At 40.7% G+C, this 23,347-nt stretch overlaps 1 protein-coding gene across 1 annotated transcript in view; it reads left to right on the forward strand.

The window, feature by feature from the left end:
* The window catches only part of MYO9B (myosin IXB), a 33,789-nt gene extending 11,364 nt beyond the window's left edge, over positions 1-22,425 (forward strand). Inside the window, 34 exon segments of the mRNA XM_010021656.1 lie at positions 226-315; positions 556-672; positions 893-1,027; positions 2,859-2,980; positions 3,565-3,706; positions 3,947-4,142; positions 4,694-4,769; positions 6,342-6,452; positions 7,519-7,558; positions 8,096-8,218; positions 8,674-8,754; positions 8,945-9,055; positions 9,567-9,689; positions 10,149-10,298; positions 10,408-10,574; positions 10,938-11,873; positions 12,421-12,487; positions 12,881-13,011; positions 13,695-13,849; positions 13,982-14,172; positions 14,615-14,713; positions 15,228-15,404; positions 15,913-15,954; positions 16,493-16,604; positions 16,769-16,839; positions 17,295-17,487; positions 17,716-17,844; positions 18,255-18,360; positions 19,078-19,209; positions 20,149-20,272; positions 20,736-20,783; positions 21,297-21,436; positions 21,720-21,847; positions 21,986-22,425. Of these exon segments, the coding sequence (XP_010019958.1) occupies positions 226-315; positions 556-672; positions 893-1,027; positions 2,859-2,980; positions 3,565-3,706; positions 3,947-4,142; positions 4,694-4,769; positions 6,342-6,452; positions 7,519-7,558; positions 8,096-8,218; positions 8,674-8,754; positions 8,945-9,055; positions 9,567-9,689; positions 10,149-10,298; positions 10,408-10,574; positions 10,938-11,873; positions 12,421-12,487; positions 12,881-13,011; positions 13,695-13,849; positions 13,982-14,172; positions 14,615-14,713; positions 15,228-15,404; positions 15,913-15,954; positions 16,493-16,604; positions 16,769-16,839; positions 17,295-17,487; positions 17,716-17,844; positions 18,255-18,360; positions 19,078-19,209; positions 20,149-20,272; positions 20,736-20,783; positions 21,297-21,436; positions 21,720-21,847; positions 21,986-22,425 (5,205 nt within the window).
* The last annotated feature ends 922 nt before the right edge of the window (positions 22,426-23,347 follow it).

The following is a 23,347-nucleotide window of genomic DNA, read 5'->3' on the forward strand; positions in this document are numbered from 1 at the left end:
AGTGGGGATGTGTTCTTTGGCACCATAGGGAAACATCTGAATGAATCTAAGCTGAGAATAATCTGAAGAAGTTGAAGGACTTGTAAAGCTATTGATGAATGATAAGCGTAGCTGTTGTCAAAAAGCTTGGGCTTCTCTGAGGAAACTGAATGTCCACTGTTGCTATCACATTGCTTATTGGGAGTTTGAGGGTGACAATAACTCTTGTTCTTGCTTATTTTAAAGGTTAAACGGGAAATTCTAGTAGAGGTGCTAACAAAAAGAAAAACTGTGACTGCTAATGATAAGCTTATTTTGCCATATAGTCTCAATGAGGTGAGTAAAAGAACAGAAGTAGAATGATCTTAAATAACTGCAATTGCTATTTTTAGATTAAAAAAGCTAATGTGGTTCACTTTCACATTCAGTGAGGGCCATTTGGAAAGTTAGACGTTAGCTTTAAAGGGAAATGTTGGCTTTATTTTTCCCTGGGGCTGTAAACTTTGAGTTGAGACTAGTATGAACTAGAAATGCTTTTTTGTTAAACCAAATTTCTGAACATTATTTCACTTGCAGGCAATAACAGCTCGTGATTCAATGGCAAAGTCCTTGTACAGTGCTTTGTTTGATTGGATTGTCCTGCGGATTAATCATGCACTCCTTAATAAGAAGGACATGGAAGAATCTGTTGCAGTAAGTTTCTCACAAAAGCCAGTCTTTGTAGACAGTTGCATACTTGGAGCTGATGATGCTGTAGATGGTGTATTCAGATATGTGGGATAAGTTTTGATTCTTCTGAAGTCCATGCTTGTATCTAATCACCTGGTTCTACCATAAACAGAACTGCAGGTCAGCTGTGCGTGAAGTGGCTGTATGACAGATTGCTTAACTAGATTTCCACATCTTCTTTCAGTGTTTGTCCATTGGTGTACTTGATATTTTTGGATTTGAAGACTTTGAAACCAACAGCTTTGAACAGTTCTGTATAAATTATGCAAATGAGCAGCTTCAGTATTATTTCAATCAGCATATTTTCAAATTGGAACAGGTAAGAAATAAAAGGTGCTGAAAGAAAACCTTTTTTTATCATGTATTCTGCAAACTCAGTCACTATTCTGCAAAAGAACATGGCATGGTTTCTTTTATTTTTATTTTTTTAAATTTCTTGCTTCATTACTGCTTATTGTTGTTTGAAGGTTGTAGCTTTTCTGCATTTAGTGCTCTGCATGTCCTAATGACAGCAGGGTCTTTCTTCAGAGGGCTAGTATTATGTTTCTGCCTGATGTTCAGGTGATAGCAGGCAGAAGTCAGATGAAACTGCAAACTTTGGAAGTCTGTAGCTGAGGTGTTTGTTCCAGGTTTTTGTTTTGTTTTAGTGGTCCAGAAACAGTTTCTCATATTTTTGTCACTTTCTAAATATTTAATAACTAGTGATTAAATATTTATTAGTGGTTATTAAATATCTTTGTTACCTCTTTGACCCGACTGCCTTTAACCGATACATCTGAATGCTGCTATTTGCAGTAGTTCTGAAATCCTGATACTACTGGAGTATGTTGATTTAGTTGCTTGCAGATGGTATCATCTTCTTACAGAGCCCGTTGAGTGCTGCAGGCTCTAACAGATCCTGTTTCTAGACTGAGGTTTGGGGGGTTTTTTGCACTAGACCTGGAATTTTTTGTCTGGTTTGTGCTAAAAGGTTCTTCTCAGGTCACTCAGCTGAAAGAAGGAAGTCATTTTGTAGGACTTGGTGTTTTGTCAACAGCATGTAGATAACTTTAAACAAGCATTTTAAAGAGGAGAAAATGACCAAACATGCAAACTTGGTATGTAAACATAATGTTGAGGTCCCTGTTTTGTAGCTTAGGACAGAAGTGGCTATCCAGGCTAACGAGGATAAATAGTGACACTGTTTTCTTTTTCTCTAATGCCCTGTTTTTTCCAAATAAGCTTAATCCTTGAATGAGCCACTTCCTGTGTCTCTTGCAGCGTGAGGGCCCTCAGGGGTGATGTCTATATCTTTTTAAAGAAAGGCTTTTTTGTGTGTGGAAAATGGCATTTTGGTTCTGAGCAGCCTGTCATTAGGCAGACTGTAGAATCCATTTCTTATCGTCATCACATGGAATAGTGAGAGCTGCTCTTTGTCTTTTGTTAAACATAAAACTCAGTTAATTTTCTGTCTTTTTTTTACATTAGTACCTCTTTTTTTTTTTTTCCTGTGGGAATTTGCAGCATTAAGAAAACCAGATATTTTGCTTCCATATCATAATGGGAAGCTTGTCCTGGCAAGCATTTGATGCACTGTCATTTCAGCAGAAGAGCTTCATATTCTCTTGTCAAAGAGAGCTCCAAATTTTCTGAACCTAAGCAATACACGTTGCTTCCTCAGGGAAGTTCTGGTGTTGATGTGTGGGGCTGAACTGCCTGTTTTGAAACTTCTGCTCTTTTGTCTGACAGTGCAATTTGGCAATTCTGGAACATGCTATTAAATACTCACAATTTCTCATAATGTAAGAAATTAGACTTAAATTCCTCCAATATGTGTCTACCTATGGTTTAATGATGTAGATGTCATGTCTAATTCCAAGTTTGTATGGTGCTGGTTGCTGGGAATGCACAACAAAACATTCTTTTTGCTCTTTTGATTTTTAAACAGTTTTAATCCAAGCATCTGCTCTTCAGTGTCCTGCCTCGGTGGACCTTTGATCTGCCCCAGTATTCCTGCTTTTCTGTTCTTATTTATAAATCTTCCTTGGTTTTGTTTCTGCTGCCTGAACTAACAAATTCAACTTGCCAGGGATGTATTTTAAGTGCTTAGACTGAAAGACATGAAAGGTCAGGGCACTGTACTGATGAGGGAATTTTCTTGAGCTACACAGGAGGAGTATAAGAGTGAAGGGATCACTTGGCACAATATTGACTATACTGATAATGTGGCCTGCATTCACTTAATCAGCAAGAAGCCCACTGGCCTCTTCTATCTTCTGGATGAAGAAAGCAAGTAAGCAACAAATGTCTTCTGAAAATCAATGTGTGGCAGGGAGGAGGGAAGGACTGTGAAAGAGAACAGAAATAACAGCACTCTAAAAAGGGGAGGAATGTTGTGGGAAGCAAAGAGTCATCTTAGTGCCTGTTCTCTATGCTCTACTTTGTTTTTAATGACTCCAGTATGGTGGTGATATAAATTGATGCTAAAATTGAACTTTGGCTCAAGCAAACTTAGAAATGTTTACTTTTATGTTTTACCATGGCATTCCAATTAAAGTAAAATGCATGTCTGTAAGTCTTTGGAACATTAAGTAGCAAATACAGTAAATAGCTAATGTGGTGCTAAGTATACTTGACTGGTGAAGTGGGAGGAAGCATTGACGCACTTGAAACCTCAGAATATTCTGCACTGAGTGGAGCTGCTTGGTTTTGGTCCAGAAATTAGGCCAGTCTCTAAGATTCCAAGCAGGGATGTAAGTCTCCATTAAAGTGTAGAGGCCTTGGACAGTATCATACTTTCCACAAGGATCAATAGGCGTTTGTCACCTTGCACCTTAGTAAATGTAATAGCTGACCTGTTTTGTTTTGTATTCCTAGTTTTCCACATGCCACGAACCAAACTCTCCTTGCAAAGTTTAAACAGCAGCATGAGGAGAACAAGTTTTTTGTTGGAACCCCAGTGATGGAGCCTGCTTTTATTATTCGACACTTTGCTGGGAAAGTTAAATACCAGATAAAAGTAGGTGATAATCTGATGGGTCCAAAAACTCCCCAAAATTCCTTGTTTTCTGATAGTTTTTGTCAGGGTGTAGGAAATTTGCTGGGGTTGGACTGTATCAGATGTGTCCTCAGATGCACTTTGGGGTTGGGTTTTTGGAGGATAACGCTCGCTGTAGTGAGAACTATTCAGAACAGTGAATAGTGGGGTCAAAATGCAGCTTCCCTGAGAGCTTGTGCCTCAATGTGCCTGTTCTTGTAGGATTTCAGAGAGAAAAATATGGATTACATGAGACCAGATATTGTTGCTTTACTACGAAGCAGTGACAGCGCTTACGTTCGGGAGCTGATCGGGATGGACCCTGTGGCTGTGTTCCGCTGGGCTGTTCTGCGAGCGGCTATTCAAGCAATGGCTGTCTTTGCAGAAGCTGGACGCCAGAGAGCTCAGAAGACTGCAGGTATTGGATGAAAAAATGCTCTGGGAACACCTTCAAATCCCATACTATTGGTTAGTGCTTGTTGACAGAACTAGTTTAAGGCAAAACTGATACGAAGGACAAAATTGGCTTCGAAAATGGCTTAACGTTCATGCACCAAAGAGATTTGTCACTCCTTTATCAGAGAGCATTCCAGCTTCCTCCTCCAATAAGTGCACCTTTGCCAGCAGGCTGTGCCAAATTTGAAGTTGTATTTGTAAAAGCTGGGGAAGATATTAATAGTTCTGACATGGATTCGTGTCTTATCACTGGTTATGATCTTCTTGGGCCTCCCTGAAGTTTCAAATGAGTACTCTGGATTAAAGACTCATCTTGAAGCAGCTACAGTTTGCTTTCTATACGTAGGGAGTTTGAGAAACAAAGTGGTCTAGCCTAACAGCTGAAGTACTAGACACAAATTTCAGGCCCTTGGATACCTATTGTGCTTGTTGCAGTTGGTGATTTGGGGGGTTTTTTGATCTGTTATGTTCATATCTTTGTCAAAATCCAACTTGTTGATTATTTCATAACAGGAGTGGTACGTCAAGGACCCAGAATTCCCCTTGGAGAACTCCAGAGGTCAAATACACCAGTAGAAAAAGCTTATCGGTGAGAAACACATACTTAACCCCTGTCAAGGAAAAAACCTGAATTGCCAAGTCACATTTTCATATATCAGCTGTCAACTAGATCTTTCCACAAGGACAGCAAGTTTTATTTCTTCTGTCTTGTTCCATTTGGCCTTTTCAATACTATCAAAACAATACTTTGGCTTATTTAATGGAAGACCCAGCAATTCCAAATGTTGGTGGCATAGCTCCAGTTCCATTTACCAGTGGGTTTTTGAGTTCTCTCTCTGTGCGTGGTATATGTTGCTTTTAGCTTTGTGTATTCCTCTGCGGCCAGTCTGTCACTGAAGGCCTTGTAGGAGCACTGATGTTTTTTACAGCCTTTTAGGAGGCAGGGCAAGCCCTGCAGAACTGCCTCCGCATGTTGCTCTGTACAGGCATATTTCGCCTTCTTCTGGAGTGTTTAGGTTTTATACATGTTCCTTTTACAGCTGCTCAATGCTTGATTTCTCATTTGATTGTTCTGAGGATTTTGATATAAATGCTTTTGAAGACATCATTTCTTTATATGAAAACAAGAAGTAAGTAGAAATATGCCTGCGTTAAATGCCAGGGAGGCACATTTCCTGGACAGACTGACCTTCTGAGCACACTCTATGTAAAATCGAAGCCATGAAGCAGTGACTTAAAGCAGTGACTTCATGCTGCTTCATAATTACTTCAGCCTGAACAGTCTCTACCACTTGTGGTAGCTTAAGAACTAAACATACAATTTGGGTGAAGGAATTGGCTACAGCATAACATGTGTGTTTGTGGTATCTTAAAACAAAGTCTTGGCATTCAAAAATGGTCAGAGGTACCAAGGGAAACAAGCAACTGTCTGTAATGTTGCTGCCTCAGCAAGCAGCTCAGAATGGTGATAGCATCTGACAGTCAGAAGTGATTCTTATGCCTCTGTTATTTTTGGTTTGTGCCTCTCTGGAGAGTAAAGAAGGTAAGTTCTGTGCCAAGACACAACAATTCACAAGCACGGTGCATGCTTAGATTATGGAATCTGCCACAAATTAGGGACCATCCCAGGCTTACTTTGAAAAGCTAAACGTGTGAGTAAGTTTTGCTGTGAAAATGAAACCCAAAATTTCACCAGGTACTCCTGCAATAGCTAATTTTTAACTTTTCTTATGTGAGTCTGCTTAAGCAGCCTCATTTTAGTAGTCAAATCTCTTTCTAAAAGTATTTACTGCTTGATTTTAGAGAAGCTTATATCTTTCTGAAAAGGTTACTTAGCTTAACAAAAAGATTCCATGCTCATTAAGTACCCTCTGTTTTCTGAATTGTAAATTTCAAGAATTTACAATAAAGGTAGAATTAGAGAGTAAGCTTCATATGAGACCCTGATAATAAAACTTTAGGCTGCTGACAGTGTATAAAGTGCTGACTTGACATCAGAATCATTCATGCTTAGGAAAAAGTAGTCTGGGATTGACCTGCCACTGTTTGGAGCACACTTGGTGATGGGATCTCTTGGGATTTTAACTCCTTTTTCCTTTTTCCCCTCTCCCATGGCTTGTGTCTTTGTTTGCCACCTTTGTTTTGCTGTGAATCATTTTAGAGACATGCATGAACAAATCATCGCAAGTATAAAAGGACTTCCCTGGCAGGGAGATGATCCCTGCAAGCTGCTTCGGTCACTCAGCCGACTTCAACACCGCTCCCACTTCATGTGAGTTCTGGTGCTCTGGGTATTGCTTTGAAAGTGCAACAATAACCAAGCAGTTATTTTAGTCTGTAAAAAATATACTGGTTCCAAGTTTGTTGCTTGTCTACTGCAAAAAATGAAACAAGACAATTAAGAATAAAAGAATTCCTTCAAAAAAAGTCAAGGCAATAGAGAACGTGTTGCTTTGTGGCATTACCTGAAAGTTAAATCTACTTTCCTTGTAAACTTGTTGTAAAACCCAAGTATGCCAAGCTTAGTGTTGCAAAACATTGGACAATGAAATCTCTCCCAGATTATAGCTAATGGTTTCCTGAATTTCAGGATGCTAATGCTGTGTATATTCCTGGCCTAAAATTCATCGCATGTGCCCACCTATGCACGTGTAAGAAAATCAACCTGTGGTCCATTGTGTAATGAATAGATGTAAACTGCATGGCGTGGAGTTGGAACATGCATTATGGGGTTAACATGCTTAGAATTAGGAGGGTGTGAACCACAGCCTTGTTTCTGAGAGCTTTGTGGTCTGCATGTGGATGAGAGCTACATCTGCAGTTTGTGTAGTGCCCCGGGAGGCTCTGGGGGTGATCTCAGACCTATCAGAATTTGTAAGTGGGAGTACTGGGGCATGTGTTGTCCTTCTGTTAAGTACTTTCACAGGGGTTTTGGTGCAAGCAGCAGTGACTTCTGAATCAAGTATTTTTTTTTATTTGATAGTGCCTTTAGTGTTATGATGAGAGCCTAATGACTGGACAGTTAGCTATATAGGATAACCTGCCCCAAACCAGTATATGCAACAGTGAGGATTTAATAGCTTTAAGAGAAAATGTTTCACTTTTGAAAGCTTCCAATACCTACAGAGTTTATTTAAGAGTAATTCTTGTTGCGAAGCAGTTTGCATTTCTTGCATTGATCACTTGTAAGAGATGTGCATGAACACACCTTGATGCTGTTATGCTCATTTTCTTCTATCCTTCCTCTTGCCTTATAAATTGCACCAACATATGGCTTGCTGAAATAACCAAAAATCATGTGGATTGTTTTTCTGAAATGATCTTTAATATTTTAACAGGAAAAGTAGAGGTATCAAACAAAAGCAGATCATTCCTAAGGTAAAGTTATTCAATAAATTTAGGATTCTCTTGGGTTTTGGTTTGGATTTGGTTGTTGAGTTTGGGGTTGTTTTTCTCATTGTGAACATTCTTTTTGATTGATAGAACTCGCTCCAGAAAATACTGTTTCGTAGTGTAGGGACGTTATATCATCCTCCAAAACTTCCTTTTTGGCAGTCTGAAGGATAGGTAAATGTTCACCTTGATAAGAACTGCTGAACAGGAAAAAAACATGAATTGGCATCTGTTTACTAGACTAGAGGTGCCATAAGTACATAAAGCTATTTCTAATGAAGTGATGGAAGGCAAGCGCAGTGAGGATGTAGTTCACTGTAAATCTCACCTTATGCTCTTGGGATGGGGCAGTGGAAAGAAGATGCTTTGGTCCAAAATAGAAATAATCCTGAAGTGTAACATGACATTGAATGTGGAGCTCTAGGTGGTTGGCTTCCTTCTTACTCATTTTGATGCAGACAGAAATATTTCCTCTTTGGTTAAGAGACTTGCACTTTGCTGATTATGAAAACTTTCTTCTAGAACTTACTGGATTCCAAATCCCTGAAGCTCATAGTAAGCATGACTCTGCATGATCGAACTACAAAATCCCTCTTGCACTTACACAAAAAGAAGAAACCCCCTAGCATAAGTGCACAGTTCCAGGTAGGTGACTGATATGGTGGAACACACACCTGGGTGCACCCTGACCTCATGGGAACCTTCGTGGTCTGATCTAGGCTGATCTTGCTTGAAAAACAAAGTGCTTTTTATTCTCAGGATTTGTGTGAAGTAGGGTTTATTACTTGGATAAACTTAGACTACATTCAGAGACTACCCTTATGCTATGAAATGTATTAGTTCTCTGTACCAGTCTGCCTTGTACATGGCTCTAGTGCTGTTGTTCTAGCATATGCAAATCCCACTTTTAATTATCTTGAGAAAAGGTAAAAACAAACACAGGTATCTGATGTGCAGAATGGGAGAATCTCTAGACTGGGTGAAATAGGATTTTGTATGGCCATCAGATCTGAAACAACCTTATATCTGAGGAAGAAGCTATACTGCTGTCAAATGCTGATATCAGAAGAAGAAAACTGTTTCTGAATATTTCATTTCAGACTTCACTTAATAAGTTATTGGAGACACTGGGTAAAGCTGAGCCATTCTTCATCCGCTGTATCCGCTCCAACGCTGAGAAGGTAAGAGCTGAGCTGACTGCTGAGGACCCAAGTCTTCTAGCTCTGTGATAGATCTCTTTTGACTTGCTTGTTGTCATTCTGTATGAAGGTGAAAGGTAATTGGGGTGTGAAAACAGAATGTGCTTTCTCTACTGGACAGAAATAGGACTCTGCAGGCATTTACTAGCTGTTGACTGCTGGTCTTTTTCAGAAAGAGATGCTGTTTGATGAAAGCTTGGTGCTTCAGCAGTTAAGATACACTGGCATGCTAGAAACTGTGCGAATCAGAAGATCTGGCTACAGTGCCAAATATACATTCCAGGTATGTGAGGAACTGGAAGAGGATTATGCTTTCAGAAATACCTGGCTTGGGAAAAAAAATTCATTGCCTCAGGGGTTTTTTGTGTCTCTTCATACGAAGCTCACGACAGCTTGGGCTGAACTTTGTCAAAGCTACAATGAATTTTTAGAGGCTGCACGGTAACAAGTTGTAGTCTAATCTGCTGTGTGAGTCATGTACCAATAAGTTGCCCTGTTTATTGCATGAAAGCACTCTGAGTGCTATTGTAAGCAATTAGTGCTGCATGTTACTGTCTCCATATGTGAATTAGTTTTCTCTAAATTAACTTTATAGATTACATATGGGTGATCTTTAACTGGAGGCTGAATGAAGCCTATGATTTACAGGGTAGGAAAAAGTAGCTCAGTTTGGAGTGAGAAGTAAATACCTTCAAACCCATACAGCTTAGATGTCTTAACTAGATTTCTAGAATAAAGCTAAAACTTGTGCATTACCTTCTAACTTTGATCTCTTCTGCCTTTGCTTTTCACAGGAATTCATAGACCAGTTTCAGGTGTTACTGCCCAAAAATGCCAAAGCCTCTAAGGAAGACATTGGTGTTTATTTGAAGAAACTAAAACTGGATGAAAACTACTATCAAATAGGGAAGACCAAGGTCTGTGAAACTTCTGTAAGCCAGTAAGAAACACTGATGTACACAGCAAAATTTAGTGCAGTTTATTTATGGGTGTTGCTCTTTGCATTTTGCATTTACATTAGGATTTTTAACTCTTGCAGACATTAGGGCTTGTCTCCTTGTTTTTGATGCCAACCTGTCATCTTACTATACAGTACAATTCTGTATGTATGGGTATTGCTTTAGGGAAATTGCTGCCATTAGCGTTTAATTTACAAGAGTTCTGTGATTTGAAGGTTGCAAGTACAGTTGTTTGTTTAAGAATCTAAACACTGAGATTTGGTAAAACAAAAGGACTTTTGGGGTGTGCTGTCAGCTGATAAGGTTTGGTTCAGTAAGAAGCATTCTCATTAGCCACTATTTACCTGCAGAGTAACTTCCAGTGGGGGCTGAAAGGCTCCTGTTAACTGTTTATTGATGAACTCTTTAACTGAGCAGGTTTTCATGAAAGAGGCTGAACGGCAGAGGCTACAGGATACACTACACAAAGAAGTGATCAGGAAGATCATTCTCCTTCAGAGCTGGCTCAGGATGGTTTTAGAAAGGAGACGCTTTCTCCGAACGCGGCAGGCAGCCGTTGTTTTACAGGTATCTTTGAGACCCGTGCATCAGCTTTTCCTAAGAAACCAACCAACCCTCTCAAATAACACTCACCCTTTGAATACCCCTCCCTTACTTTAGAAATCTCTTCTCTTAGGCTTGCTGGCGTTCCCGGTGCGTCAGGATGGCACTGCACAGGAATAATGCTGCCATTTATATTCAGTCTGTGTGGCGAAGATACAGGGAGCGGAAATGCTACCTTCAGCAGAAGAGGAGGATTTGTCTCCTGCAAGCCATGGTCAGAGGGCACCTACAGCGTAAGAGGTAAAGGAAGAGGAGCAATCTGATCTGAAAACGTGCCTTTTAACTGCTCTGCTACTTGGCTTCACCTGCCAAGCTCAGTCTCTGTGTGATGTGTTGACTTGGTAAACAAATATACCAGCGATGCTGCAGTCAGTATCAAGTGGCTGGTGCTGTGTGGAAGCTGGTTCAGTGCTTTGTACTCAAGCATTATTCAACTGAGCTGCACTGATGCATGCCAGTCCTAACAAGCAGACCTCCATGCGGTCATAGTGGGACTAGACTTTGTGTCAGTATTGCTATTGAGGCTGCATTTAAACAGTTTGGTACTTTTTTTGACCCATGGGCATTAAATCTTTGTGTTTTCATCTTGCAAATTCTTAACAGATTTCAGAAAATGGCTATAGAAAAGCAGAAAGCTGAAGAAAAGCAGGGAGAAACGCAGGAGCATCAAGACGATGATCTGAGCAAGGATGAGCACAATGAACCAGCAACAGATCAGTTGCCTGTGACACACAAGTCAGAGCTGGATCAAGCTGTTGAGGATGGAGATCAAACTCCACATGAGCAATCCGAAGCCTCATCTGAAAAAGACGCATTGCCCCAGAAGAGTATGATAGAGGCCTCTCAAAAAGTAACAAACAGCCGGGAGAAACGGGAATCTCGCCGGCAGAGGGGGCTGGAACATAACGAGTTACAGAATAAGCATGTCCTGTTCTCGGTCGAAGGACATTCTTTACTGTGCCACGAGGAACAAACCTCTTCTGAAGAGGCCCTGGAAACTGTTCCAGTGCCAGAGAAATCCACAGCAGAAGATCTTGTTCTTCAAGGAAGCAGGGAGAGGGAGAGAAGTCCAATTGAAGAAAAAGTTACTTCAGACATGCCACTGTCAAGCAAGATAAAAGAAAGTAGTTCTGTCCCTGAGCAACCAGCTGTACCAGAAGTAGATAAGACAGTTGATAGAATGAAAACCCAAGGGAATCAAAATAACCAGATAAAAGGTAGCCAAAGCTTTAACTGCCCTGAAAGACCAACAAATCTTGCACTCAGTCTTCATAACACCCTATCTGCTACTGAGAGCTTTCAAACTCCATCCGAATGCTGGGCAGATAAAAACAAACATCTTGTTGAGAAGGCAACCAAAGATCTGGATAGTCCCACTTCCTCCCCAATCCAGAGATATGTGGATGACCCAGGGAAGCTAAAGTACAAGAGAGAGAAGTGGAAGGGAAAGGGACAGTCGGATGCTGGTCAGAGTGGTATGCTGAGTCAGTCTTTGGATGAAAGAACGCGTGTGGATAAGTCTCCTCAGGATCAGCTAGAGTAAGGGCAGCTTCCTAATTATTTGTGTTTGTCAGAAAACAAGTATCTTCATTATTACAAACTAGATGGAGGGCTCCTGAGAGCCTGTCTTATCTGGCCACGTGGTGGGAGAAAATACAGCTATGAACAACTGCTGCTTTCTCTTGGCTCCCAGTCCTCAGTCCTGCAGTTGAATTTGTATGGGTAGAATGTTTTTGGAAGCTAACAAAAGATTCAGAGCTTGTCTTGCTGAATTCAAATGGAGAGTTGAGGCTTTAAAGTAGTGTCTGGAGTTTATTTTCACATGTGTGTTGTTCATGGAAAACAAAGTTTCAGTGACTTGCAGTTTGGAAGCATCGTTGCTCTGATGTGGTAGGAAGTCTGACATCCCCATTAGTTTCTTTATTTCTCCAGTACATTTTGCATTTAAAAGTGAGTTGAAGAGTTGATCAGGGTTCTCTCTCAGATGTAACATTGATATGTGGGATATTTAAAGGTGATAAATATTAAGAGGCTACAGATGTCTATAAAACATGTATTCTGAAGCAGAATTCTTCTACCATTGCAGAAAGAAGGGGAATTCATCTTCATTAAGTGATCTTTCAATACTGGCCCAGTGTGTTGCCATGAGTCAGGTACTGATGCTATTGTGCATATATAGTTACTTAATTATTCTTGTTTACAGATACTAAAGATTTGTGAATACCTGCCTCCGGTGTTGCCTGTGTTCCTGTCAGGTTCATATTTTTTGGCTTGATATCCATAGAAAAGAAATTCATTAGCAAATATTATACACCACTTTGAAAACTTAATTTGTAGTAAACGGGCCCTTGATCAAAGCATTAAATATACTTGGCTCTTTCATTAACAATTAATTTATCTATTAACTATTAATTTATCTGTTGGATAAAGGGGTTTGTCTTGAGGAAGCAAGATGATTTTTTTTCCCACTAATCTAGTTTTTAAAACCATTTAAAAAGTCTCTTTCAGTCAGTATGTAGTTTTTTGGCTCCTCCTCTCTACTGTAGCAATCGCCAGATGCAGCAGAAGAAGAAAAAGGCAACAAGAAATATCCTGTGCAAAAGAGGCCCAGTGACCTCTTGCCTACCTCGGACACAGCCAGTTCCATGCAGCCAGCAAGTCAGCAAATAGATGCCAAGTATGTACTCTGTGTGTGACTGACCTGCCTTTCAGAAAGTGGAAAAAGGAGATTTTTCCTCTGGTGGGTGGTTGAATTGGGCGTTTTGAGACTGTGATTGTGGAGAGACACGTATTGACATCAGCTACATGAGTGGCTCTTGTTGCCTCTTCCTGTTAATGTAAGTGTGATATCTGACCCTACTGAGGAACAGATTCTCTGCTTCTTGCACAGTGCTCGACTTTTGAACTTTCTTGTTCACCTAAGAACCACCATCCAGCTCAGATCAAAGATTTGTTTGCGTGCTGTCATCCAGGTTGAGAAATAAGACACCCAAGAGAAAAGCTGAAGAACCCAGCAAGCCTGTAATGCTGTTTCCCTGGCCTGCTCCTGTGTCTGGCATTCTGCAACTCGGCAGCTTTGTGTGCCAGAAACGATGTCTTGGATGTGTGCTGTGTTACCTTGCTGTGTGTTGAAGATAATGCTCTAATCTTGTAGATATCAGAATATCCACATTTTCTTTCAGACTGTCTTTCCATTTTTTTTTTTTTTTGTGCTGCTCTGTTTTCTCCAGGTTGGACCTTAGAGTAATAAACACAATAAAGGTTAATCCTATTATGGGTTACTGTTAAAAGAGCCTTTTCCTGTAGTAGAGCCAGCTTCCATTACTAAGGTGACAAACTTGTATCTGCTTTGGTGTTCAGGTCTGCTTTTAAAAGTCCTTTGCGTAGACTTTTGGGGAAAAAGCCAGACAAGAAAATTCCAAAGGAGAGTCCTGATGTGATTGATGAAGAAGGCCTCTCCCTTGTATCTTGTGTCCTCTTTCCAGAAATAGGAGGAACACAGAAAGTTTCAGAAGGTGAGGTTGTGTGACTTAATCCTCAGCTTGCTAGTATAAACTTTTCGGTGATGTTTTGCATGGCTACTGAGGAAGCGAATACTGTGGAATTCAGTCATCCTGCTTTAATGTACAAACTCCTTTCTTTCCCAGCTTCTTCAGGACAGTCCAGCCGCCTCCAGGCAGGGGAGCGCCATCTGAAAGAGAGCAGTAAAACAAAGAAGAACCGTACTATAAAGATCAGCAAGATCTCAAGTGTATCTCAGAACTGGCGAGCTTCCATGGTCCGTGAGATTGCAAACGCCAATGAGCTGAAACATCTTGATGAGTTCCTCCTAAATAAGGTAAAAGGCACTCAACTCTGCTAAAATTCAAGTCTATCTTCTCTGGTTGTGTGGAATTTTAAAGACTACTTTTCAAGGTGCAAGTTTACATTATGATTTAAAGCAAAGGGAAATTGATTTGATAGCTTGGCTGAATTAGGTCTGTATTAAGGCCCTTCCTATTTCTTCAAGTCTCTTAATATTACATTAAATACTCATGTTACTTCGTTTGTTTGCAAACAAGTGGGCAGCAAAACTTGAAAGCACAAGCTGTAAGGAAATGGATCTCTCTAGAGCCTAACTACCTGACTCTCCTATTTTGTATCATATCACAGTGCATTAAGAACTGTTGTTTTAAATAACTGGAATTGGTCGTACATGACTAGGCCCAGCAACTGAAGCTTAACACTGGTTGGATGTTCTTGTTTGAATGGAATTTGATGCAGGTGTATTTGCCTTCCAGATCAATGACTTGCGCTCTCAGAAGTCTGGTGTTGAATGTTTGTTTTTTGAAGCCACAGAGAAGTTCCGAGGAAACATCAAGACTATGTATTCTGCTCCTGTAAGTAGTAAGTCTCAATACAGTGAAAAGTTGGTAGGAAGTAAATGAGTTGTGTGCAGCTGAACTGCTTGACCTACAGCTCTTTAACAAAGCAACTCAGCAATTCTTAGCATAGAATTCAAAGCTGAATGTTAGTCTTGATCATTTCACAGTTCTGCTGTAGTCTTCAGACTGGTTTATTTCCCTTTTTGCATTCACTCAGCTGCAACTTATTCTTAGAAATGGATGGATTTTACTGTCTTCAGCCTCTTAATATTGCTGTGTTTAAACACCAAGGAGAGGTGCCAACAGCTTTTCCAATATTCTTCCGCCACTGCCTTGTCTCAGCCAAATGCCTTTCTGCAGTGTAGTAGGGAAGTGTGCTGGCTCGTTCCTGTGCTGGGCTGTTATCTTTGACGTTAATTATGAGCGTGCTTTCTCAACTCTGAGCTTAGACACATAAATTATGAAACCTTCTCAATGGTATCCAAAAAGAAGACTGTCTTCCAATTGATATTTTTTTTTCCTTCTCTAGAATGGGCAAATCCATGTTGGTTACAAAGATCTAATGGAAAATTACCAGCTTCTAGTTACAAATCTGGCCAAAAAAAGGGAAGAGAAAGAAGTCAAGCTAGTCTTGAATCTCTTCCAATCCCTTCTGGATGAATTCATCAGAGGATATACCAAAAAAGAAGAATCTGAGCAGCCCAAGGTATAAACTTACTCTGTTACTGGCTTATGGGATGATTAAACAATGTTACTCTCCTAGGATAAGGAACCTGTGTTACCTCAGAAACCTTTTCCATCACATTCTTCATTAATTGGGAAACACCTTCCATATGTGAATCGTGTACAACAAATTCTGAATGCTGCTACACCTTTTGAAATTGTTCATTATTTAACTTAGTCTTAATATTTCCAGAACCTTAAAGTGTTTGTGCATTTTCTTTGAAAACTTAGGAGTTCTCTGAAGGTTTTAAAGATGGAATTGCTTGGTCACCATGCAGTGAGCTCAGGTGACTTTTAGGAAGCTGACACTGTGAGCTCCGACAATCCTTATACCAAGCTGCAGTATATAAATATTTACTTATGTACATATATATATCCATAGTGTCTCAAATATCTAGAGGTGAAATAGCATCTGGGAAACTGAACAGGAAAAAATAGGAATGGAATGTATGAATTTCAAAGACTAATGCCAGCTTTATGTTCCACTGCAGCAAACCAAGGCCCAGAAGAAGAAACGAAAACAAGATCGTGCAGTGAGTACTTTCTTTTTGTAATACTCTAAGTCCTCAGCTGCACTCAGAAAACACAGAGAAAAACACTCTTGGAAGAGCTTGATGTTGTACTGAAGTTCTGTTTATTTTGCTTGCTAAGTTACTTACTTCTTTTATGAAGATGTGACATAATATAAAACTGGTTTCCATAAATCAGAGATCTTGCTTAAGCAATAATAGGTGCTACTCAAGCATTTCCTTCCTTGTCCATAGCATCTCTTAGAACCTAATGGCTTTCACAGTCTCTGAACTGTTTAAAGGAAAACACTACTAAATAGTAATAACAAACTAGAGCTGGTCCTATGGTATTGCACTTAACCAAGGCAGGCAATCAATTACGAAATAATCCAGCAAACCCAACTGCCATAAGATAGGGTGAAATGTAGTTTTGAAGTCAAAGCCATCAGCTGTAACTGTAAAATAAGGGTGGAAAACATAAGGTAGGATAGATTAAAATTATTAAGACTAATAATTTAAAGGGGCAAAAGAAATCCATTAGTTCCTTCCTGTCTCCCACCAGATTGTGGAACACTGTGGCCATGTATTCACTAACTACCAAGTGAACATACGGCAGTCATGTGAGCACTGCTCATCCTACATCTGGCCCATGGAAAAAGCCTGTCTCTGCAGTGGTAAGTTAAAACACCTCATTTGTGCCACTTAGTTGACAATATGTGCAGATTGTAACTGCCTGGTACAGATAAGTGAACAGTAGATGCAGTTTATATAGTAAGTGAATAAGACAAGATATTCTAATGTGATTTGGAAGACTTGTAACAATTGCTTCTATCTCTAGCTTGCAAGTTGACTTGTCACAAGAAATGCATGTCCAAAATCCAGAGCAGCTGTACATCCTGTGGAAAAAAGGTAAGAACTGTAGATCTGGGATGTGGAACTGTGATACCAGAAGCGATGCATGCGAAATGCTGCCTTTTTTTCCTCAGATGAACAGTGAATGTCCAGGCACTAAATAAAAATTGCTTAAACAGTTCCCTTCTCTGTCTGCACATAGAGGCAGGCCCTGCAGCTGCACAAACAGAACACTCTTCTAAAAGGTGATACTTGAGCTAATTTGGGAACTTTTGCTTAGAATGTGTGTGCTGTGTTGGACAAAACTGTTAAAGAAATCCTTCTGTGTGTACTATAAGGTTTCTTCATTGCTGCAGCTCAGGAAATCTGTCTTGTGATCAAAGACTTGTAGCCAGCTAGAATAAAACACTCAGCTTTTGTTTCTGGAAGCATAAGCTAATTATAGCATGAAGCAATGGAATTTTCTAGCTTGGGAACAGCTATTCACAGTGTTTGGTCTGTATCAATTCCAGAATGAACAGGACACGGAACCACGTCATTTTGGAGTGTGTGTGAGTTTGCTGACCAGTGAGAGAAATTCTGTCCCCATTGTCATGGAGAAGTTACTGGAGTATGTGGAGATGCATGGCCTCTACACAGAAGGCATTTACAGGAAATCAGGATCAGCAAATCGAATGAAGGAGCTGAAACAGTTGCTGCAAGCAGGTCAGGCAATGTTGTCTGCCCTTTTGACTTGCAGTTTTCCCTGCAATTTGGATGGAAAAAGCTGCTTAATACATATAAATCACTATCAGCAGACTATTTTTTAACTTCCAAATTGCCACTTGGATTCTTTGACCACGAGATCTGAGTATTTCTAATCTTACTACTTTGGGGTTCCCGTTCTGTACATCAAAGGAATGAACTGCTCTAAATAAAACCTTTACTTTTCAGATCCAAATTCTGTGAAACTGGAGAATTACCCTATTCACACTATCACGGGTGTCCTTAAGCAATGGCTCCGGGAGTTACCAGATCCACTGATGACATCTGCACAGTACAATGACTTTCTCCGAGCTGTAGGTAGGTCTTAGAAATGTTCAAAGCAATGTTTTGAACTCATCATGCCCTTGGGAAAAAAACTTTGAAGGTGCTCATGCTCGTGAAAGAGTCTGCTTCCAGTATACTCACAGCAATGATTTTAGACATCTTACTTGGAACACTTTTCAGGGAATTTCTCCCCATTAAGGCATTCTAAATCTTGATGGAGGTGTTGATGTGTCACTTGACAACTGCTAACTACAGCAGCTCTGAAAAAGCAGGAAGATTGCAGTGCCATGGGGGTTACTTTAATATCCAGTTGTAACAATGGAATGGCAGCGTGACCTCTAAGAATTTAATCTCTCTTGCAGACAGTTTGAGACAATGTCAGTGAGTGCCTCTCGCTGGTGTTGCACAGTGATTATCATCTTGTGCTTTCTTCCTTTGTGCAGAACTACCAGAAAAGCAGGAGCAACTCAGTGCCATTTACAGTGTTCTTGAACAGCTTCCACAAGCAAATCATAATACCTTGGAGCGACTCATCTTCCATCTGGTCAAGTAATGAATTTAATTACTTCTTTTGGAGGGAAACTCCATGAGATGTTTTTGAGTCCTTCTTGGAAGCTTTCTAGAATCTTAAATCCCAAAGTGTTGGTGTAGTGATTGTGCTGCTGGTCTAGAAATGAAAGAATTGAAGTTGATAGTTGTGCTTACTTCTACCCTCTGGTGTATTTGTATCAAATCAGGTAAGAACAACTTTGAAGACAAGGTAGATCTGAAAGACTAGGTGAGTCTTTCCTGAGCACCAGTGTTTATACAGATGGGTACACAGTGAACCAAGGATGTCAGTATACTTGGTAGGGATTGCATAACGATTATAAATGCTTGCACAAACACTAGTTTTGGGAGCAGGGATAAGTGGTACTGGTAAAGAGGCTGCTCTTATCCAAGGAACTTGAGAATTTTCCAGGTGGTCCTCTGAACAGAGAAAAAAGGTATTTTTAAGGAGGAGGCATTGAATCACCAGACTTGCTTTAAGAGGTTACCAGATTAGTTTAGCCTGGGTTGGCATCCTGTTCCTTTCTCTGATGTATGAAACTTTGACTACTTAGGTGTGAATTTTAAAACTTCTTTGGACTGCTCTACATACTTAGTACCCCACAGATTTCCATACATGTTGTTTGGGAACTCTGGCAAAGGTTGGTCAGATTGCTTCTATTCGAGCAAGGTTTGCTTAAAATCTGTTTTGTTTTTCCCCTGAACATTGAATTTCAGAGTGGCTTTGATAGAAGATGTCAACCGTATGTCACCCAATGCCTTGGCCATTGTTTTTGCTCCGTGCCTTTTGCGTTGTCCTGATACCTCTGACCCTTTAACCAGCATGAAGGATGTTTCAAAAACAACCATGTAAGTTTTATCAGTCTGCTGCAAAGTAGTGCTTTGAAATAGGATGGAAGGCCAGTACTACTACTTGTATTTGTTACAAGCTTAGTCATATCAAGATGAGAAACTCGGGGTTAAGAGTTGCTAAATTCTGACTCTGATATTGCTGTCCATTTGTATGCCCTTCTCCAAGTCTTCCCACCTGTATCAAGTTCACAAAGCATAAAGTAGGGTGACATAAGTCTTAAATAGCAGGTTTGTATTTACATCAAGATAATCTTTTGTGGGGATTGTACACTAATCATACATATTTTGCTGAGATACAAGCCATAATAAACAGTAGGATATAGAATTAAACTGTCTCCTGCATATTTGAAAACCCCTGATTATTTCTTCTGTGGTGTTCCTTGAATGGAAGAAGGTTCAGTCCTTGAGCCACTTTGATCTCCTCTCACCCTCCAGCAGCTCTGGCTCTCTGAATGCCCCTCTCCATCCTCACTGCATGGCTGGCCTTGTGTCTGCCTCCAGTGAAAACAAAGTTTGAAAAATTGAAGCTTTTTGTGACTTCTTACTGACCCATGGGGCCACAGAGGTGGAAAATGGCAGTTGCAGGGTCATTCTGTGTCTACCAGTCTGTGGCAGCACAGGGAAGATGGGTAGAAGAAGCAGTTAGCAGCCATGGTAATATCTGTTTACTTACCATTGTTGTGTACAGTCAGCATGAGAGGCTCTGGTTATCCCAGGAAGAACATGTGCCAGTGTCTTCAACAGTCTGTCCTGTTTTGCTTGCTGTGTTGGTCTCTTCAACCTGTTCCCATGCCATTGGGCACTTTGACTGCATGTCATCCGTGTGCGTGTGTGGCAAACATCCCCAGGCCAGGAGAGGTATCTCGTCCCACTGTCATTGTCTCCAGAGCATTTAAAGAAAGAGGCTGCTCAATAAACTCTTGCTCTTTTCTCCAGGTGTGTAGAGATGCTCATAAAGGAACAGATAAGGAAGTACAAGATAAAAATGGATGAAATCAATCAGCTGGAAGCAGCTGAAAGCATTGCTTTTCGACGCCTCTCATTGCTTCGGCAGAACATGGTAAGTGTTGAAACAAACCACCAAGCCACACCATCCAGCAGAAAGCATCTCACCAATTTCTTGGGAAGGGATATGCTACTTATTTATCCTGTCTATCCCATTCAGTATGTCAAAGATCAATTGCAAGGAAAAAAAGGGATTTGTACTTACCCAAAGCTGTAAATAGGAGCTAAATATACAGCTGCACTGTAGTCTGCTTGATAAATGAAGGGTGCAGGGGTGGGGATCCGCTCTTGTAGTGGTCAAAATCTCTTCCATATAATTCAATCAGTAGAACTAAGATTGCTGACCTTCTTATGTGGCAAAGGAGATCCTTCGCTCAAGAGGGGGTAGTGGACAAAAACATGCCGTGTTCTATTAGGGCAGATACGTGTGTTCTTTTGGTTTTGTTGTATTGATTTAAACCAAACCAAACTCTGATCAGAAGCCTCATATAGTGAATTTGGTCTTGATCTCTCCCTAGCTCTGGCCTGTAAAACTTGGGTTTTCTTCCCCTTATGAGGGGATGCTGGTATGTACACTGCCTGTGTTAAGAATGCATGTGGTTGGGGGGGGAGGTTCCTTATGGTACTATTGCATGACTAAAATACTTACTACGTGTATTGTAACTTGGTTTTAAATACTCTTGAACAATCAAGACTGCATGTATTGGTGCAACTTTCTCCTCAGACTGCATGCAGGGCTGCTGACCTGTTCTGTCATGACTGGTATTTTACATACATTCTGAATGTAACATGTATTCAATGTAATAATACTACTTGTAAATGACTACTAAAACTAATCTGAGGCTGGCAAATCCAAATTGCTGTGCTTAAAGGTAACAAAACCCCAGAAATCAGGTGAATAGAAAAATTTATATTGCTTTTTGAGGCATTTGTATGGATAACTAACAGCTCTCCATCAGTTCCATCAGCCTTTCATTTGGCCTACTCATTTGTCTTCCACCTTGCAACTAGTAGACAGTCTAGACTTGTATAGCTTCGTATGGCTTATGAGAAGTGTTACATGTAAATTTGTCTTGCAGAGTAAAAGCTCACAGGTCAAAGGCAGTGACAGTGGCAACTCGGAACTGGACTCGTTGCATGAAGATGAGGAAGTTTCTGAAGCAGATAACCGGGAAAAGGAGATTCTCATTGATCGCATACAGTCAATAAAAGAAGAAAAGTGAGTCACCTTTTATCTCTGCAGAGCATGCCCTGTGCGCTTGGGGGTAATACAGGTAGCAAAGGAGTATACCTTTTGTCCAAAATGATCCAGTTAATTTTGTTCTGCAGGCCTTTATGAAGGGCAAAAGGAAAGTACAAAGAACTAGCTGAGAGGAAAACCCATGAGAATTAATGTTTAATGACTGCATGCTGGAAGGTTTACCTCTGAACAGGAGCTGCACAAAGTTGCTCCTATCAGAGATGCTGTGTTTTAGATTGCTACAATCTCTGTTTTGATGCAGGGAAGATATAACTTACCGGTTACCTGAGCTCGATCAGCGGGGCTCTGATGAGGAAAACGTAGACTCGGAGACCTCGGCGAGCACAGAGAGCCTGCTTGAAGATAGAACGGGACGGATGGATACCGAAGGTCAGTATTAAGGTAGTGTGTGATTTTTTTATTCTACATCTTCCACCACATAAAGCCAGGTGACCAGATGCTATCTGCTCACAATTGCTTGTATCAAGTTACATGCTTTCAGTATCTAAGGATTTTGTTTCTTTAAAGCAATTACTGGATTATGCTGCCATACTCAAGGCTCCAGTAAGCCTGCCAAAGACATTTGCAAAGTGCCTTCTCTTTTGCAAAACTCTTCAAATTCTTCCTCTGCATCCTTGGCTTCAAGACACAGATCATCTTTAACGCTATCCAGGATTAAAGTGCCCCGTCGAACTCCAGTGATGCCAACAGCAAATATAAAACTTCCTCCCGGGATTTTCAAATGTACAGAATCCCAGGGCAGGATTTCAGCTAACGAAGAGTCTCAAATAATGGTTAGACGAAGGGAGCAGCCGGCGAGGCGAACTGATAAAATCCACTCGGTGTACATTGCACAAGGGTCTGCCGTGGCCCACGCTCAGGAACTCTTGGATGAATACGAACCAACAGCAAAAGTCAAACGGAGGTTTTCGGACCCTTACTCTCACACTCCCTGTAGAGAGAAGTGAACTACGCTCTCTGGACTTCTTTGAAGTTGACTGCAGCCTTGGCTTTAACCCTTTGAAGGCTGTGAGCTTGTTCATGTTCCTTTACGTGGCTGCTGGGAAGGTGGCCTGGAAATATACAGTACTGTAAGGGTTAAGCAAGGTTGTTTAAAAAAATACTCCTCACTTTTAAGTTAAAACCCTGCAATGAAAGTAGAACATGAAACTTGAGTAAAATACATGGGTTGAGTGTACAGGAAAAGTCCCCTGATTCTGCTGCCGTGCCTGATTCCATTTGCCTTACAATGGACTCCAATGGGACCAACAGTGAGTTTGGGTCAATGTGTGTTGCCTTAATTTTGTATGTTTTTATGACAACTTTCTGTGTGGTTTACAGAACTGTTAATGTTGTAATAGTCTTAACTGAGACCAAATTATATAAAAACGTTTATTAATACATTGCACTTTTTAAAAATACATGTGTTAGTTTATTGATGCCTGTCTCATCTGGTGAACAACTTTTTGTGAAGGAGGCTTTGAATTGCAATGGGCATGTCTTTGTCCGTACTTTATAAAGCACTGGGAAAGCTCTCTCCAGTGAGGAAGCAGCACCAGCAAGCCCATGGTGTCACCTCGGAGCAGTTGGGTGCTCATGGAGCAGATGCACACTCCTGGACAGAGCTGCTTCTTCCTCCCTGCACTTCACATCTGTGCAGTGAACCCCCTGAGGGCGAGGTGCCATCATGCAGCAAGTATTTTGAAGCAGCAAGCAGGCTCCACACCAGCCCTCTATGGAACTGGTGTGAAATCCACACTCTGTCTACACTCTTCCATGGTGAAGTATGCCAGCAGTGTGTCCTTGAGCCCAGAGCCAACAGTGGAGGTGGAGGGAGGGGATTCTCCCCCTTCTGCTGCGCTCTGGGGAACCCCCCCCTGCAGCCCTGAT

This window comes from Nestor notabilis, unplaced genomic scaffold (assembly GCF_000696875.1).
Source record: "Nestor notabilis isolate BGI_N333 unplaced genomic scaffold, ASM69687v1 scaffold35159, whole genome shotgun sequence".
Lineage (NCBI taxonomy): Eukaryota > Metazoa > Chordata > Aves > Psittaciformes > Psittacidae > Nestor > Nestor notabilis.